This window comes from Dipodomys spectabilis, unplaced genomic scaffold (assembly GCF_019054845.1).
Source record: "Dipodomys spectabilis isolate Male_0828 unplaced genomic scaffold, ASM1905484v1 ptg000018l, whole genome shotgun sequence".
Taxonomy (NCBI): domain Eukaryota; kingdom Metazoa; phylum Chordata; class Mammalia; order Rodentia; family Heteromyidae; genus Dipodomys; species Dipodomys spectabilis.
Window position 1 is genome coordinate 16,426,828 of NW_024870695.1, and position 14,586 is coordinate 16,441,413.

The 14,586-nt window shown below is 54.2% G+C and overlaps 1 protein-coding gene across 2 annotated transcripts; it reads right to left on the reverse strand.

Moving 5' to 3' along the window:
* Nucleotides 1–243: 243 nt before the first annotated feature.
* Samd14 (sterile alpha motif domain containing 14) lies at nt 244–12,401 on the reverse strand. Of its 2 annotated transcripts, XM_042671258.1 has the most exons (10): nt 12,342–12,401; nt 8,668–8,722; nt 4,417–4,583; nt 3,484–3,772; nt 2,685–2,772; nt 2,527–2,601; nt 2,294–2,453; nt 1,500–1,619; nt 1,238–1,393; nt 244–491 (listed from the first exon to the last, which is right to left on the reverse strand). In XM_042671258.1, the coding sequence occupies exons 2-10, from the start codon at nt 8,708–8,710 to the stop codon at nt 336–338; spliced, it is 1,254 nt and encodes a 417-aa protein (XP_042527192.1). In that variant the 5' UTR covers nt 8,711–8,722; nt 12,342–12,401; the 3' UTR covers nt 244–335. The 2 variants fall into 2 exon arrangements, with proteins under 2 accessions (XP_042527192.1, XP_042527200.1); XM_042671266.1 differs by lacking the exons at nt 4,417–4,583; nt 12,342–12,401.
* Nucleotides 12,402–14,586: the final 2,185 nt, after the last annotated feature.

Genomic DNA, 14,586 nt, shown 5'->3' on the forward strand with positions numbered 1-14,586 from the left:
GCACCACCCTGGCCCAAGGATGTCAGCCTAATCCAGAATCCTCAGGGTTCCTGGACTTGTTTCAGCCCTGGGCTCTGCCCTTTTCCTTCATCTGCCTCCCCCTGGAACTGTGCCAAACAAGTCCTCAAAATCGAGTATATTATTGGGCCCTCTCCCTGGGGTCTCCCACCCCAGGGCTTCTAGGTCCACACAGGGTGAGAGGGTATAGCCTCCCCCTCCCCCAAGAGCAAGAAGCCAGGCCACCCCAGGCCTGGTGTCCAGGCCCCGCCTCCCCGGTGAGGCCTGTGGTCACTGGCGGCTGCCCACACCCAGGTGCCAATGCCGCCCTGCCACCCCTAGCTCTTCTTGGCCTCTTGCTCGCGGCGCCGCAGCTTCTCTCGCTGCCGAGCAGCCTTCTCCTGGGCCTTGCGTTCCTTCTCAGCTGCGGCCGCCAGCTCCTTCAGCTTCCGCTTCACTAGTGCCCGGTCATGCGAGTTGCTGAGCCCCAGGCTCTGAGAAGAAATCCAGGGTGATGGAGAGAATCCCGGAAACATCAGAGAGGGCCACCCCAAGCCCCAGGCCCTTGCTGCCCCATGTGTGTTCCCTGGGACCCCTCCCTGAGGGGTGGCCTCCACTTCCCACCTTGACTTGCCCAGTGATTGGAGCCCTTGAGCAAGAACCCAGATTTCAAGCCATTGGCAGACCTGGGGACTAGATACCAGGACATTTACCCTGTCCTTGGCTCCCATACCCCCACTCTAGAATTCAGTGTTGGCATGACCCTTGCTCAAGGTCAAATGGCTCATCAGTGGTTGAGGACCCTCCTCATGTCCAGAGAGTTCCTGGGGGACTCTTTACAGATCAGAAATGCCTCCATCGGTGTCGGTAGCTACTTCTCTCCCCCTAAGACACCACTGTCACCAGGCTGAGACTGAGGGTTGGGTTGAACAGAGCCGGTGGGGAGAGTTTCCTGTGTCACCAGCACCCAAGGTTGAGTGACAGCCCAAAGAACAAGGTCAGCTTGAATACTTGAGCTAAAGCTAGAAGATCAAACTAAAGCGCTGGGTTTGTGTCTCATGTCAGACTGGGGTTCCCTGCTAGAGTACAAAGATTAGACAAGGGCCTGGCCCAGAGGTCTGTGCAGTGGCTGGACAGGAAGTTTGAAGGTCAGCCTGGGAATGTGAGCTGAGGGTCAAAGGTGAGCATGAGAGGTTGAAGGTTGCCCAGATCTCTGGCTGACCCTTGCACACTGACCTACCTTCAGCTTGCTTCCATCCAGCTGCAGCAGCTGTGGCCCATCGACCTGGCGGGCAGCAAACTCAGCAGCATACTGCTCTAGGTTGAGGCTGTGCAGCCACTGGCCCACCTGCTGGCTGTTCCAGTGCTGGACAGAGGAGAGGGGCTCATCCAGGAACTGGGGCAGAGACCAGCAACCAGTGAGTAAGGGGCTTAGCCTCTGGCCGACACACCCAGGAAAGCCTGAGTCGGGGTCCCGGGGGCAGGTGGCTAGCCTTGCTCACCTCGTCTGAGGACTGGGACAGTGTGTGGTAGGGGTAGGAACACTTAGCCTCCTGTCGAGGACCGCTGGGGATCTTAGGGCTGCTGCTGGGGGGCGTGGAATCATCGCTCAGGGTGGATTCCTAGACAGAAAAGGATGTGCACAATGAGGAGTGAATTCACCCCCCAAACAAGGGAGATACACACCCCCAAACCCACGTCTGGGAGCCAGGAGTTGGGCAGGTGAAGACACAGGCTGTGGTGGCTTGTGCAAAGCATCAAGACCCGAGGCTTCTGGGAGGGAGGCAGTCACCTGAGCCACACAGAACAGCAGGAATGGAGGTCTCCAGCTATGTGGTGCTTCCTAAAAGCAGCCCATCAGTGTTCCCTCAAGCTGGATCAGATGTACTCAGAACATGCCACCCCCAGCCTCTTGTGTCTTAGCTAATGGGGTACCCCTACTGGACTCTCAGAAACATCACACCACTAAGCAGGTAGCCCAGCTCCTCACATGTGTGACAGAACTGAGCCAGGAAGAACAGTTGGCAGGAAGGGCAGCCTCAGAGAGAGTAACTAGTAGGGCAATAGTGGTTGGTAGATGAGTGTGAACGAAGGAAGCGATGAATGAGTCTCCCAGAGTCCAATGCAAATGCAGGAGCCGTGGAACGAATGGAGTCAGGGTGGAAGGAATAATAGGTCACCACTGACTCTGTGGATGGACAAGTGGAATCCAGGAAGGCCTGGATTCCCCAGCTTGAACTAGGATGCCCCCTGACTCTTGCGGGCCCGTTTGAGGCAAGCCAAGTCCTGCGCTTACCTGGGAAGCTGACTTCTTAGGGCTAAAGCCCTCATGTTTGGGAGAGCAGGTTGGGGAGGTGGTGCTGCCTGAAGATGCTGAACCCTTGCCGCTGTCTGTGAACCAGGAAAAGGGCAGGAATGGGGAGCCTCCGGACCTGCCAGACCCCTCTACCGACTCCCTGTGGAGAGATCATAGATGTGGGTGCCAGGGGAAATCAGGAGTTGGAGATGGGGGTCATGGGTACCTCTCACCTGCTACCCATGGACAGGCGGTTGCTGCCCTTCTCCTTCCGGCTCTTGCCAGTGGATGCCCGGCGGAGAGTGACCCTGTGGAGAGAGCAGGAGGAGTAGGAGCCCACTGTGTTTCCCATACCCCAACAGCACCATGTGCTGACCCCTCACTCACTCACCCCAGGTCCAGGAACTTCCGGCGAGTCTTCTTATCCAGGCCAATGGTGGGGCTGGCCGGCTCAGGAGGGCTAGCATCTCGGCTGTCATCTTTCAGGAGAGAGGGAAGGAGACAGGCTGGGTGCCGGCTTGCTGCCTCTTTCTGGTGTCAATGCAACTGATAGAAATCCTCTTGATATAGAACCCTGCAAGCTAGCTCTGGTGGCGCTCCCTAGGTGTGAGAGCTAGGATAAGTTCATCTTACCTGCCCAAGCTTCTGCATTTCAAATATAGGCATAATCTTGCCATTCCATGGTACCTAATGAAATGCCTTTTGCAAACTGTGAGGCACTTAGAACACTGCTATTCACTGTTACTTTTATCCAACTTGGAATCAGCTTTCCAATCTTGATGTAAATGTCACTTCCTCAGAGAAGCCTTCCAGGATGCTCCCAACTAAAGGTACTCTGACAAAGGCTCTTCTGCCACCTGTGCGCATTTCCTGCATGACTTTTATTACAGCTTGTTACTATACATGCAATTAAAAGGTGATTTAGTCCCCTCCCCCCAACTATAGAGAACAAGGGCGGACTGCCTCTATTTTCCCTGTTTACATCCTAAGGAGCAGCAGAGTCTGGCACATAGTAAGCTCTCCTTAAATGAATGATGGATCCCTGGTGTTCCTTTCTCCCCATCTCCCAGCATCTATTCTACCTCCTCCCCCCCCCCCCCCACCCACTCCCGCAGGCCCAGCCACGCGTTGGTATTGACCAGGGATCACTGCAGTTCCGAATCTCACCAGCAGGGGGTGGTCGCTCTCACCTTCGCTGTGCGGCTCTGCGCGCGGGTGGCGGCGCACGAAGCTGGGCGAGCTGTCCGAGGAGGGCGCGGAGCGCGGCGGAGAGCTGGAGGCGGCGGCCAGGCCCTCGTGGGAGGTGGCATTGTGCAGGGGTCGGTAGCGGGTGCGCGGCGAGGGCGGCGGCTCGTCCTCGTCTAGGCTGCGACGCAGCCCGGGAGGCTCCAGGCAGAAGGAGCCCCCGGCGGGGGAACCCGGGCCCGAGTGCAAAGGCGAGCGCAGGCGGTGCAGGGGACTCCCACAGCCATCGGTCACCTGGGAGAGGGTCAGCCGCTTACGGAGAACGCTCCTCCTCCCTTCCCAAGGGCAAGGGGCTGCTTCACCCCATCCAAGGTGCAGGAGTCACCCCCCACCCCCCCACCCCGGGGATCCCAATTACACAAGGAGCTTTGACTCAGGAACACCAGGAGACTCAAGAGAGGGCCTGTCTGCCTCCTTCACTTGCTAACAATGGGGTAATTACTGAGCCCATCTATAAGTTGGTGTGTGTGTGTGTGTGTGTGTGTGTGTGTGCTCCTGAGACCTGAACTTTAGTGCTGACAGACAGCACTCTACCAATGCAGCCACAGCTCAATTCTGACTTTTAGGTGGGTAATTGGAGATAAGAATCTCACAGACTTTCCAGCCTAGGCTGGCTTGGAACTGTGATTCTCAGATCTCAGCCTCCTGGGATTACAGGCGTGAGCTACCTGTACCCAGCTAGCCTTGCACTTTTTTGATTGGCTTGTTTGGCTCATGACTGGAGCTCTCCCACTTGTGCCAGGCCTCCAGTCTGGATAGCCAACTCAGAAGTGAACTGCTGCTGATCATTGTGGCATCACTGACATTTGTCTAGGGGTAGAGGCTTCCCTGAAGGGCTGGTACAACAGGGTGTGTTGTTAGGTGTGTGTTGCCCCAACCTTGCCTCCAGGGCCATCAGAGCCTTCACCATCCTCAGCAGAGCTGGCACTGTCCCGAAGCCTGGAGCGGGAGGGCCGGTGTCTCCGGCCCTTGGCCAGCAGCTGGGCCCGGGCCTTGTGTAAACTGCTGTCCAGTCTGGCGGTCTCTGGCACAGCCAAGTCTAGGTCTGTGAAAAAAAGACCAGACTCATGAGGGGAGGGGGTGAGCCCAGAAACTCCCCTTAAGTGGCCACCTGCACTCCACCCCATTCAGTCAGTACTTGTGAGTGCTGGACACTTTGAGGTCAGTGAGGGTCATGGACACAGCGCAGTGTCTGAGCCCTCAAGTGGGCACAGCACCAACGAGGCCTGTGTAGAGAGCTCAGAAGAGGTTCAGTTGGGTCGTAAGGCCTGAGTATGAGTCTGCAAGTGATGCAGTGGACAAAACTAGGAGTGCTAGAAGTAGGGAGACAGGGATGGCGCCTCCAGGATGGAAGGTGGTAGTGCTGTGGAAGACGAGAGATGAAAAGCATCCATGGGTCCAGGTACACATTCACCTGGGGAGAGGAAGTGACAAAAGCAATGACGCACACAGAGGCACACGTTACAGCTGAGCAAACAGAGGCTCACAGAAGTCATCTGAAGCCATTGGCTAGAAATAGTCTGAGATTTGAGACTGGCTTAGTCTGGATCCAGAAATGAAGCCTGCTGAGGATGTCTTGCTGCGCCAAGTTCATGGTTGACTCCGGTAAAATAGCATGACTTAAGGCCTGTATTTGAAGAACACAGGGACTTCTGCAAGCCAGTGACAGTGGTAGGAAAGAAGGCCTCGCAGGCCTCAGAGTCCTGGGGTCCGTGACTCTAAGCTAGGCCCTGCACGTAGACCTGGACAGAGTGGATGAACCCCTTGGATTGTGCATAGAAATGCACAATGGTGCATGGTTATAATTCCACTTTTCCTGTGTCCATCTGGGAATGAAGCCACATTCTATACTGGCCTTGACTTTTTTTTTTTTAATCAGCCTCAGGATGGGTAAAGACCTCCCTGCCCAAGGCCTTCTCAGGATCTCCAGGACATCTATTCCATCCCTCAAACCCACCCTTTCTTCCCTGTTCTCTTATCTGTAGACATCCCAGATGTCACCTCTGACTTAGTGACCATGTGTCTGTCTCCAGGCCTGCTGCCTCCCTTGAATTCCAAGCCCAGACACTCGGGCACCTATCAGGAAACATGTATCAAAGGTCCCTAGACACCTCAAACAGCCCACCAACACAAACCCATCGCCTTGTCTCAAACAGGCTTCTCCTCTCTTCCCTGGCTCTGTCAGATACTGCTGAGCTATTCTCCTCTCTCAGACCTCGACCCTTTGGCAATTCACGTGTCCATCTCCTTGAAAGACACCTCCACCAAACCAGACTGAGCTCTTGACCTCTCCCTCAGCCCAAGCTGCTGGTTAATGGCAGCTCCATCTTTTGTGTTACTCAGGTCAAACCTCTGGGTCATCCTTTACTTCTTTCCCTCCCATCCTACAAACGCATCCAGCCACAACTCCCCTTAGCTTTACTTTCAAGCTAGATCTAAATGTACTGAAATTGATGGCAAAGTGACATGATGTTTGAATTAAGTTCAAAACAACCCAAGATGTCAGGTGGCTGAGATCTGTGGAGTGAGGTTTGAAGCCAGCCTGGGCGGAGAAGTCCATGACTCTTATCTCCAATTAACCACCAAAAAAGCTGCAAGTGGAGGTGTGGTAGAGAAAGTAGGCTTTGAGAAAAAGAAAACTCAGGGACAGTGCCCAGGGCTTGAGTTCAAGCCCCAGGACAAGTGCCCACATGCAACTGGGAGAGAAGGAGGGAGGGAGGGAGGGAGAGAGGGAGGGAGGGAGAGAGAGAGAGAGAGAGAGAGAGGGAGAGGGAGAGGGAGAATAAGTATGTAGAGGTGAGAAGAGCTGGAGGACCAGGGAGATCTTACAGCTCCTTCATCTAGATCACCATCATCTCCTGCTTAGATTACAAAGAGCCTCCTAGCTGGCCTCCTTCCTCCTCCCTCCCCACTTAGTCTATTTTTCTCAACTCAGCAGCCAGAGTGAGCCTAATGCAACATGACAGCTCTGTTACTCCACTGCTCACAACCCTCAGGTGACTTCCGTCTCCTGCAGAGCAAGAGCCAAGCTTTTCCCAGTGGTCTTCCAGGTTCACCTCCCTGAGCTTCTGCTTCTCCCTCCAGCCACCCTGCTTCCACTTCCACAGGGGCCCAGCATCTCAGGATCTTTGTCCTTCTTCTGTTTTATTCCTAGGAGGCTCCCTCCACCGACTTCTGCATGTTTTTCTCCCTCACTTCTTTCAGGCCTTTGCTCCAATGCTTTCTTTCCCCAAGGCCCTCCCTGGCTATTTTAGTTTATTTTGTGCTGGTCCTGGGCTTGAGCATAGAGAGAGGGCTTGGGTGCTGTCCCTTAGCTTGTGACTGGGCTTGGTGAAAAGAAGATAGATCCAGAGATGCAGTGGTGGTGGTCCAGGGGGAGCAGCTATGGATGGGAGGGGAAACTGTAGTCAGAGGACTGCCCAGGTATGACTTGTCCTTTCTGGGTCTCCTCTGCACCTGCCTCCCATGTGGTATGTACAGCCCCTTAGTGCTGGGTGAAGGGGTGGGGAGGTTCTTCCCAGCCCCTTGGCCTGGCATCTCCAGATGCTACCTGAAAGCAGCAAGTCCAGAACTGCTTCACAGAGGAGCAGACAGCTTTCACTGTTGAGCTCTGGCTGTGCCAGCGATGCTCTAAGTGCCCCCACCTTACTCGTTCATTTAAATTCCTCACACCCTACAGGAAGGGACTTGGGGAATCTCCAGGGCACAGAGCTGGCAAGAGCAGGCCGGGCTTACAGGCAGGCAGTCTGGCTCGCTTATAACCACCAGACATGCTACACCCTTCCTGAGGCAAAGATCGGAGCGACATTGAATCTACTCCCTCATTTTATGGGCAGAGAAACCAATCTCAGAGAAGAAAGGTTTTGCCTAGGGTGGTCTGCTGCCTCCAGGACCGCATTCTTGCTTTCTCTACCCTTCTGTCATTCATCTAGTCTGTGCCAGAGAGGGAGAGGGACCCTTTACTCCTTCAGCCACCTGGGTACCACCCATGGTCTAGAGGGCAAAAGGACTCCCAAAAGACTGGGGTTTCAAGACAAGGTGGAGCCAGCCAATCCTGGGTCCCTTGGTCTACTAGACCCTTCGTCTTATCTTTTCCCTTTCATCTTCTCTCTTGCCTATCCCCTCTTTCTCTCCCTCTGGGCTCTGGGCAGTGGGAGTCATGAATATTTAATTGCCTTTCTCATTGGAAGCAGGCCAGGCAAGGCCCGGCTACCTCAGCACTGAGGAAAACAAGAAGGGATCTGTGAGGAGCAGAGGTAGGGAGGTAGGAACAGTGGAAGCCCCAGAAAGGGAAAGGACCAAGGATTAAGCTGGAGCCAAACTCAAAGACCAAGGCTCAGAGGAGCTTCAGTGGGGAATGGTGGGGAGCAGTGTTGACCAGAAGCAGGCAACAGCAGTTGTAGCATGATCACCAGTGGCAGTGGCAAGGAGGGAAAAGAGAGAGACAAGAGAAAAATCAGGGAGAAGCTGGAACCCTGGGCATTCCATGTAGAAAAGCCCTTCCAAGCTGTGCTTGCAAATGTGTCCTTCCTTCATCCAAATCCTCTTTTCTGCTCCAGAACCTGCTGTGAATTCTGGCTTGCAGCAGAGTTCTCTCTCCAAACAATGGCACAGGTGGCACACAGGCATGGCTGCCGGTGTGGGCTGAGAGGGACACAGAGGCTCTGGGCATGCATGCATGCAGAGCCAGTCGGTGAGATCTGGGGCACTTCTGCATGCGACTTGGAATTCCCATGTGTTACCTGGGCTGGAGTATGCTGGAGGTCACCGCACATGACTAAGTTCCAGCTCTGGCACTAATCTGCCATGCGGACTTTCAAGCAAGTCACTTTTGCACTCTGCACCCAACACTCCTGGTCAATTAAAGGGGCTTATTTCTTAGCTTTATTGTGAATATTAAAAACCTGGGAGATAAATGCACAGAAGATCTAGAGTACAGAGCGTAAGATGAACACTTAATAAACAAGGACCCTTGTTGGTATGGCAAGTCCACTTAGATAGCAGAAACCACCCACCCCCACCCCCACACACACTGAAGCTGGAAAATCCACCCTCCACCACTCAGTGGCTTGGGAGGAAGTGTTCCACAGCTGTATCTATTGCTAGAGAAAGAGTCACATAGAACTTACCAAAAACCTCATCTGCAGTTTCTCGGAGCTTTGAAGAAGCCATGACTCAAGAGAGCTGGGGAAGACAAGATGTGGAGAAAGAAAAAGAGACACTGGATAAGAGGTTCAAGTTGGTCAGGAAGGGAGCAAGCCAATGACTGCCAGCTCCTGGTCTACTGGCCCCTCCCATTCCCTTAAGACAGTCCCTCCTGCTCCTGAAAAGGAAGACATCTAAGGCCTTTTCCTTGACTGGGGGTGCTTGGAGCAGGCGCAGAAGGGCCTAGGCATAGTCAATCCAGGGTACAGTCACAGGTCACATCCTGCAAGCTGGTCCAAGCCAGCTGGTTGTTGCCCTCCCCTATTCCCTAGATTGTCTCAGGCCTTGCCATCATTAGCACCATTAGCATCTCATAAAAGCTTTTGATCATCATTAACTGTGCAACATCAAATCTAGAAGAAGTCATGGAGATTAATAAATCCAGTCCTCTTATTTTACAATCAGAGGATGGGGTGGCTGACACAAGACCACACAGTAAATTAGTGGAAAATACAGGATCAAAACTCAGGTTCTTTCATCCAGCTACCTATTTATTTTCCTACTCATTTTGCTTATCCAGCCATCCATGCATCCAATATCTACCTCACCCATCCAACAGCTACCACAATCCATACATCTGTCTGTCCATCCATCAGTCCATCCACTCATCTTTGCATTACCAATTCTCCATCCATCTTCTCTCTGTCATCCAATCCTGCCTCACCTCCACTCCCATCCTTGGGTTCCTCACCACCTGCCTTTTTAAACATGAGCTGTTCAGGAAGCTGGCAGCACTAGCAGGACCACTGTTCTAGACAGAATCACAGTTCTCACAGTTCTTGCCAGACTCACAGATGCAGGAGGGCATGAGGAGTTCTACCAAAAGAACAGTGGACATCCAACTCGGAAGCATCCAGTATGTTCCAGGAAGCAGTGTGGCAGACAAGATCTTTTTGTGGTGGGAGGAAGGATTTATGCAGCTAGAACAATCTGGGTTCCGCTCAGGGGCCACTAATAGATCGGGCCAGGAACACTGAATGGCTGAGACATAATCTTCATTTTTTTCTTCTGACACTGAGGTCAGAAGAAAGGAGAAAGGCAAGGCACTGGGCTTGATCATATACTTGACAGGTGTAGAAAAGCCAGGAATGCCTTCTAGCTTCTGTCATTACATCATCCCAGAGCAAGCTACAGGTTTTGGAATCTTAGTATCTCCACTTACAGACATGAAAGCTGAGGAATAGGAGCTAAGAGGCCGAAGTCTTTCTTGATCCTGGTCTCCTGCCTCTCAGCTGTGTCCTGAGGAATGATCTGTAGTTCCAGGAGTACTCATGAGTAAAGGACACTGCTGGAGGAAAGATGAGGTAGAGGGAGGGGAGCTGGCTCATACTGGCTAGGACTAGAAGAAACATTAAAACTCTCTCTATCCCAAACTCCAGGAATGCCTGGATCAATACAGGAATAGAGAGTGAGAATTCAGGGATGTCCCTTCAAGGATGTTCTTGCCATTCTTGAAGTCTAGGGACTAGAAGCCATGATCTAGAACATTCCTTCCTCAAGGGCCAGATGGGAGGAATGAGAAGTCTGGCCTTTAGACGAGCTGAATTCCCTCAATCACCAAATTTTATCTAGGACTCAGCTTCCACCCCCTTCAGGAAGTTGTTCTAGGTTGCCCTCTCTCTTCTCATTCGACTACACCATTTCTAAGTCCACCCTTCTCCAGCCCTTGGGAAATGGAGACAGACTTGTTTTTGCTTTTTGTTTTTTGTTTTTGTTGGTCGTGCGCCTGAACTCTGGGCCTGGGCACCGTGCCTCAGCTCCTCAGCTCAAGGCTAGCGTACTACCACTGGAGCCACAGCACCACTTCCAGCTTTTTCTGCTATGTGGTGCTGAGGAATCAAACCCAGGGCCTCATGCATGCAAGGCAAGCACTCTACCACTGAGCCACCTTCCCAACCCTGGAGACAGACTTTCAAAAATATGTATTTAATTGATTTCCTACTTGTATTTGACCTCCCCCACCTCAAATGGGAGCTTCTGAAAAAGTAGGACCATGAACTCTGTCAGACTAGGGACTCCTGTGTGTGTGCAAGTGTGTGTGTGTGTGTGTGTGTGTGTGTGATGGCTGGTGCTCTATCACTGGAGCTACACCTCCACTTCCAGCTTTTTGCTTGTTAGTAGGAGATAAGGGTCTTAGACTTCCCTGCTTAGGCTGACTACACACTGCTACCCTCAGATCTCAGCCTCCTGAGTGGCTAGGATTGCAGGCATCAGCCACTATTGCTGGCTTTGGACTAAGGACTCTTGCAGATGGAAGCTGCTTCTCCTAGAGAATAGAGGCTGTCTGCAGGGTGACTTCTCAGAGACACTGAGAATGGGGAGTCTGTAGGCTCTTTAGTGAAGGCCCAGAGTGAACTTGCATGGAGGATGGGTAGGGGATTCCAGCTCACATAATTTTCAGTCCATTCTGATTCAGCACAAACTACTTTCTCTTCCTCTCTTCATCTGGGGAGTGTCCCCCTACATTATCTGGTGGAGGAACTCTTGAGAGATGGGCTATGTAGAAGGTCACTTAGGCACCTGCCACCCGACATTCTCCTTTCAAACCTCAGCCTTGGAAAATTAAACAACCCCATCTCCTCCCCTATTCACACACACACACACACACACACACACACACACACACTTATAGATGTTCAGCCACATAATGACACAGGGTGGAAGAGGGTATCCCCTAGATACCCTCTAGGCTCCCCTGTCACCAGACCACTCCCATTGGCTACCAGTTCCTGGAGGAACTGTAATGACCTCTGACCCTTCTCTGGGAGAAAAGGAGGCAGGTGAACTCTGAGCTACCCGAGACCCCTGGGAAGAGAAAGAAAAAAGAAAGCTGCACAGCCTGGAGAGGAAGGGAGAGGGAGAGGAAGCAGCTACAGATATAGAGATTGTTGGTGTCCACAGGGGGCAGAGAAGAAAGAGCAAGCAAGGGCTGGCAGAGAATGGGGCCAGGGAAGGCAGCTGGCAGCTTGAGTGTGGCCCACGAGTGGGGTCCTAAGAGAAGAGAGAGAACCCCAAGAAGGAGGCCCAAGGAGAAGAGAGAGAGAGAGAGAGAGTTGAAACTGGAGAAGGTGGGGAAGGGCTGGATCCAGGCTGGAGTGCCCAAAGCAGTGGAACTGGGAGGAGGGGTCTCTGCCCCTCCCATTTCTGCCAGTCTTCATCCCCATCTCTGGGCTTGGGGCTGTCCACAGGAGTCCACAGCCCCCCCCCCAAAGGACTTCGGAAAATGGGAGTTGGGGACGGAGCACCCCTTCCAGAGCTAGGCTCCTCTCCAAGCCTAGCGATGGCCAGCTCCGATCCAACCCATCAATCCAACTGCTGGCCTGGCTTGAAGGAGTTAAATCTCTCCCCCTCCCCCACACACACTATTTTTTTTAAAAAAATTAATGTCCCCAGGCGGGAGGGAGGGGATTAGGGACACAAATCCTACCTCTACCCCCTCCCCTTGACAGCCCAGTTCCCTGCGGTCCCCCTAGGGATAGGGGAAGAAAGACCCCGGTAGCCAGGACCCCAATGGGGGTCCTGCTGGGGTCCGGCCGGCCGCGAGCCCAGCGTCCTCGCTCGCGCTTCCCGGCCCACCCCAAGGGGTCCGGGCCCTTACCTCTAGCCTCGGTCATCTTCAGCATCCGGCGCTCCGGGCACCCCTTAGGCCCATGCTGCTCCCGGCGGGGGCGGCGACAGAGGGGTGTGTATGTGTGTGGGGGGGTCGTCACCCCGGTCGCGGGGGGCTCCGGGTTGGCTCCAGCCGCTCCATCCCGGGGACGGGGCGGGGGTCGGCGGGGAGGATCGGGGAGCGGAAGGCAGTGGAGAGTCGGGGGCGGGTGAGGAGCACCGAGGAGAAGGTTTGCGGGAAGCCGGAGGCGCGGGCGGGGCTGGACCTGGAGACCTGACGGGAGGATGCTCGGTGCGCGCGCGCGTGTGCGTGTGCGCGCGTGTGTACGTGTGTGTGTGTGTGTGTGTGTGTGTGTGGAGAGAGCGAGAGAGAGAGGGAGAGAGAGAGAGAGAGAAGAGAGAGGGAGAGGGAGAGATGGGCGGGCGCCCCCGCGCCGCCCCCAGGCCGGGCCTCGCGGGTCCTCACTGCCAGGCCGCCGGGTGCACGGTCGCCTTGGCCGGCTCCGTGGGGGTTCCTGGGGCCGAGGCGACGCGGGGGGCGGGGGGCGCGTGGCGGGGAGGCGGGAGCCCGGGAGACAAAGAGCGGGGGGGGGGGGGGGGAGGAGGGAGGGGCGGAGGCGGCGAGGACCGAGGGGCGGAGGCAGCGGGCGCTGCGGCGGGCCGGGGGTTCCTAGCGGTGGGGCAAAGCGGCGCACCGGAGACTGCGCACCCGGAGGGGCCGGGGTGCGGGAGGGGTCGGGGAGGCTGCCCTGCCTGGAGACCTGCAGGGCTCCCGCCTCCTCTGCAGGGTCTGTGAGAGCTCCCGATTCCCTCATGCATTCATTCAACCAACATCCATCCACCAAGCAGCCGGCCTGGGTCCCGAGGCTAAGGAGCATCGTGGTGAACCGAATCGATCCGACCTGGGCCCTGGGCGCTCACTGTACAGTCAAGGCACAGCCAAGTGGGGGAGGATTTGCCTTAGGGGCTGGGTTTCACAGAGCACCCCTTCAGCCACCTGGTTAGGCTTGGGGTAGGGGGCAAGGAGGAATCCTGTAGGCCAGGGAAGGGGAGATGTGGGTTTGGGAATGTGTGGACAAGAGGGGAAGATGAGCTGAGGCCCCCTCCCCCACACACCTGCAGCTTATTCTACTAGCAAGGAAAAAATAGAGCAGGGAAAAGCTCTTATCTGATCATAATTGAGGAAGAACCACTGGGCTTCTCCATGGAGAAAGGATGGCCAAAGGGCAGGCTACAGGGGAGCCAGAACTGGGCACTCCTTTAGGAGGCTGGGAATGTGGCTTAGTGGTAGAGTGTTTGCCTTGCATGCATGAAGCCCTGGGTTCCTCAGTACCACATAGACAGAAAAAGCAGGAAGTGGCGCTGAGGCTCAAGTGGTAGAGTGCTAACTTTGAGCAAAAACAAGCTCAGGGACAGTGTTCAGGCCCAGAGTTCAAGCCCCAGGACTGGTTAAAAAAAAAAAAAAAAAAAAAGGCTGTGGAGAGATTCCATGCTAAGAATTGAAGAAATGGATTTGGGGCCAAGGGGACAAAGAATTAAGGCAGGAGAAGAGGTCTAGGAAAAGCCTAGGAGTCTTAGTTGAAGACTGGGAGCCCTGGGGCTGGAGCTAAGGATAAGAACTGATGAGCACAGACTTGGACAGGGTAAGCAGGAGGAGGCAGTGGCAGGCCAGCCAAGGGGAATAATGTAATCAACAATAACTAGCTACCATAAGCAGGAGGCCATATCAAACACTGGGCAACTCTAGGGTATTTAATGTCACCTCAAAATAAGTATATAGCATGAAGCAGGCATTTCTATTGCCTACCATAGAAGATAGATAGGGAAGGAAAGTGGTTTGTTCAAGTGCAAATGGTAATGCTGGGGGAAGAGACCAGAGCTCAGGGAGGGGTGAAGAGGCTGGAGGGAGAAAACTCTCCAATGCTCACAGGGCCTGTGGGCTGCCACATGTTGTGGTAGTTTTATCCTGGGACTGTGGGGAACAGAATCAATACCCTTTAGGGGTTGAGGACATTCTAAGGGATCTGTGGGAACTGAGGGTTGGGTTCCTCTCTCTGTGTCTTCAGAATCTGGCAGTGGCAGTGTGCTGGCTAGATTGTAGAGACCATGGTAGGAGATGAGATCTGGGTGGTAAGCTAGAGTTGGGGATTGATCAGTCCCTGTATAGACCCCAAAGGGGTAGGGTACTGGGAAATAAGATCAATGCTGGGTGGGGACATTCAGCAGGAGGATGC

Excerpts from the sequence above, each read along its gene's own strand:
- Samd14 (XM_042671258.1), bottom strand. The coding sequence starts at position 8,710 with ATGGCTTCTTCAAAGCTCCGAGAAACTGCAGATGAGGTTTTTG. Across the intron at positions 2,454-2,526 it reads CGCCTGTCCATGGGTAGCAG|GGAGTCGGTAGAGGGGTCTG; the intron begins GTGAGAGGTACC and ends ATCTCTCCACAG. Across the intron at positions 1,620-2,293 it reads CTAAGAAGTCAGCTTCCCAG|GAATCCACCCTGAGCGATGA; the intron begins GTAAGCGCAGGA and ends TTTTCTGTCTAG.